This window comes from Poecilia reticulata, linkage group LG9, assembly GCF_000633615.1.
Source record: "Poecilia reticulata strain Guanapo linkage group LG9, Guppy_female_1.0+MT, whole genome shotgun sequence".
Lineage (NCBI taxonomy): Eukaryota > Metazoa > Chordata > Actinopteri > Cyprinodontiformes > Poeciliidae > Poecilia > Poecilia reticulata.
This window is the reverse complement of record NC_024339.1, coordinates 9,454,825-9,457,374: the sequence shown is the minus strand read 5'-3', so window position 1 is coordinate 9,457,374 and position 2,550 is coordinate 9,454,825. Positions and strand designations below refer to the sequence as shown.

The window sequence follows — 2,550 nt, the reverse complement described above, 5'->3', positions numbered from 1 at the left end:
CCAGATATATATCCTGCTAGTTGGCATTGTAGAAGAGGAGTCGGCAGCCTGGACAGGTGAGCAGCGACAGGTAAGACTCAGGTAGTAGATGAGAGCAGGAGAGTGGAAGCTAGTCCATGTACACACGCAGTGTTGTCAAAAACGGCGATTTAGCTGAACAGACAAAAGTTAGTCAGCCTGAGTAGTGCAGTCCATTAGGTCACAAGACCATAAACTAAGTTAATCTAACCGGCGAGCAGCGGCAGCAAGTCGCGCCAGCGTTCACTCCAAAACTCACTAATGAAATAAATTCATTAGTGAGAGCTTGTTTGAGCAAAAGAGACGTGATTGTTTTCATTTTATTTGGATTCAGACATTCCCTAGAAAGAGTTTTTTCCTCCAAGCTGTGCCTGAAAGTCGGCAACTTTCAACCCCAAAGATGTGGCATTACAGGCTGTCAGAGTAACGTTAGTACGTTAAAAACATCTCTGTTCTGCAGATGTAAATATGAATACAAGGTCAAACTTGTGGCTCGTGGGAAAATGTCTTGAGGAGTGTGACCAAGCTTTAGGATTCAACCAATCAGATCTGTGGAATCCGCCTGCAGCTAATGAACCCGTGAAGGCCAGCAGACGCGGGGTTTCTCCTCTGCCTACGTGCCTGGGTGTGAGAGCTCATTGGCGCACGCTCCGGCGGCTTTGTTTCCAAATGTCGAAATCCCTGACTGGTACCAGAGCTGGTATGCTGCTCGGTTCTGTTAAACCGCTTCATTCCAGCTGTAGCGACGACTCTGCAGCGCCGAGCAATTTTCCAATCATCTTTAAAAACAACAGCCCAAAGGAAGCGTTGGCCACTTAGAAAAACTCAAAGGGTCGTAGTGTTCCGCGACGAGCCGCACCGCGCTCTCCTGTGACTGGCATGTTTACCGAGCGCTGGAATGGCATCGTGTTCTGCTATGCTGCGCTCTTCAGCAAAGCAGAACTGCTTGTTTTTCTTCAAAATGCCATGAGGTTCAACAAGAAAAGTCAAAGCCCTGCAAGAAGGAAGGAAAGCATCTGTACATTCTGAAAGTTTCCCATCGGGGATATTCTTAGGTACAACAGGGAACACCTAATGGGTTTGTTTCTTTTCAGTGGTGTTCTCTATTTTATGAGAACAGAACAAGTTCCCCTCAAGGTTTGGTCCAATTTGTGAAACATTTCCACGTACTAAAGTCAGAGTCGTTTGTGGAGGAAGTACAGAAATGCTTTGAGAATGTTTTATCTGAAAACCTGGGATTTTTAATATGATTGCAATAAATACACTAAAAGTTTACAGCTACATCTGTGTAATCTAACCTCAGGTGTAAACCAGATTACACACTAATAATATAATTTAATATAGAAGAAGGATTTTAGCAACCGTTTTCTGCTAATCGAACACCTTGGTGTGTATAAAAAGCAGGAGTTTTAGATGTTTGCTGCTCAAATTTTGTACCACATGGGCCAAAATCTTAAAGTTGGAAGAGCTCTGGGCCCCAAAAATGTGATTAAATAGGAAAAAAAGGAAAAAAATAACTGATTTTTGACCTTAAATAACTAGCAACATGATGTATAAATTATTGTAGATCCAAAACATAAACAGGGTTTTGCGGAATGGTGCCAAAAGAATACAACACAGTTTACAAATTTGAGGGGATGTTGACTGATTATTTTCTTTTCTGCTCTCAGCAACACGTATAAGATTTTTTTAAAGTGTTTGCTATATTTAGCTAAAGTTAAATAAAAGCAGATTTGACTGCACCTAGTGAACATTGCTGGATATAAGAGGTTCTATTTACAATAAAAAGAAGAAAAAAAATAAAAACGTGTCGTATTCAACATTTTCCATTTTAAGAAGAGTTTTAACTGAGTAAAAATGAAAACAATTAAATTAAGTCTCTGAGAAGGAGTCAGAGTGTTCTGCAAACAAACATTTATTTTAAAAGGCGACTTGTTTGAAGTTAAACCTGCTAATACCTTTTATTTTCTCTCTTTCACAGGAATGGTTCTCAGACGACTGCAAGTTCAGGGAACGTTTCCAGGAGAACAGCTACAACACCTACGCCTCTGTAATCCACAGGAACCAGAGGACGGGTCGGGAGTGGTATGTTGCCCTCAATAAGCGGGGGAAAGCTAAAATGGGCTCCAGTCCGCGGGTCAAATCCCAGCACGTCTCCACCCACTTCCTACCCAGGGCCAGCCTGCATGACTTTACCCAGAAAGGCTTCACCATCACGGAGCGGAGCAAAGAGAGGAGGAAACCACCGTCGCCCCCCAGGCCTCCGGCCGTGATCCCGAATGTCCAGAGACACAGACAGGTCAAATACTGGCCCAAGTTCAGGTTCGGATAAGTTTGCAAAGGAGGGACCGGAATAATAAACTTTAAACAAACTGGACAAAAGTCATTTCTGATGCTCACATCATTCCAGGATTCTGTAGCATGGAAAACAATCCCAAAGGGCTTCCAGGAACACTCAACTCAACCTGACGCTAGGATCTGTGGTGACGGCGGGACGTTTTCTCTGACGCTCGGATCTGTGGTGACGGCGGG

At 43.4% G+C, this 2,550-nt stretch overlaps 1 protein-coding gene across 1 annotated transcript in view; it reads left to right on the top strand.

The window, feature by feature from the left end:
* Nucleotides 1-2,544, top strand: part of fgf5 (fibroblast growth factor 5) — a 13,995-nt gene extending 11,451 nt beyond the window's left edge. Inside the window, exon 3 of the mRNA XM_008417761.2 lies at nt 2,000-2,544. Coding sequence (XP_008415983.1) covers nt 2,000-2,350 — 351 coding nt within the window. The 3' untranslated portion in view covers nt 2,351-2,544. The remainder of the gene's footprint in view (nt 1-1,999) is intronic.
* Nucleotides 2,545-2,550: the final 6 nt, after the last annotated feature.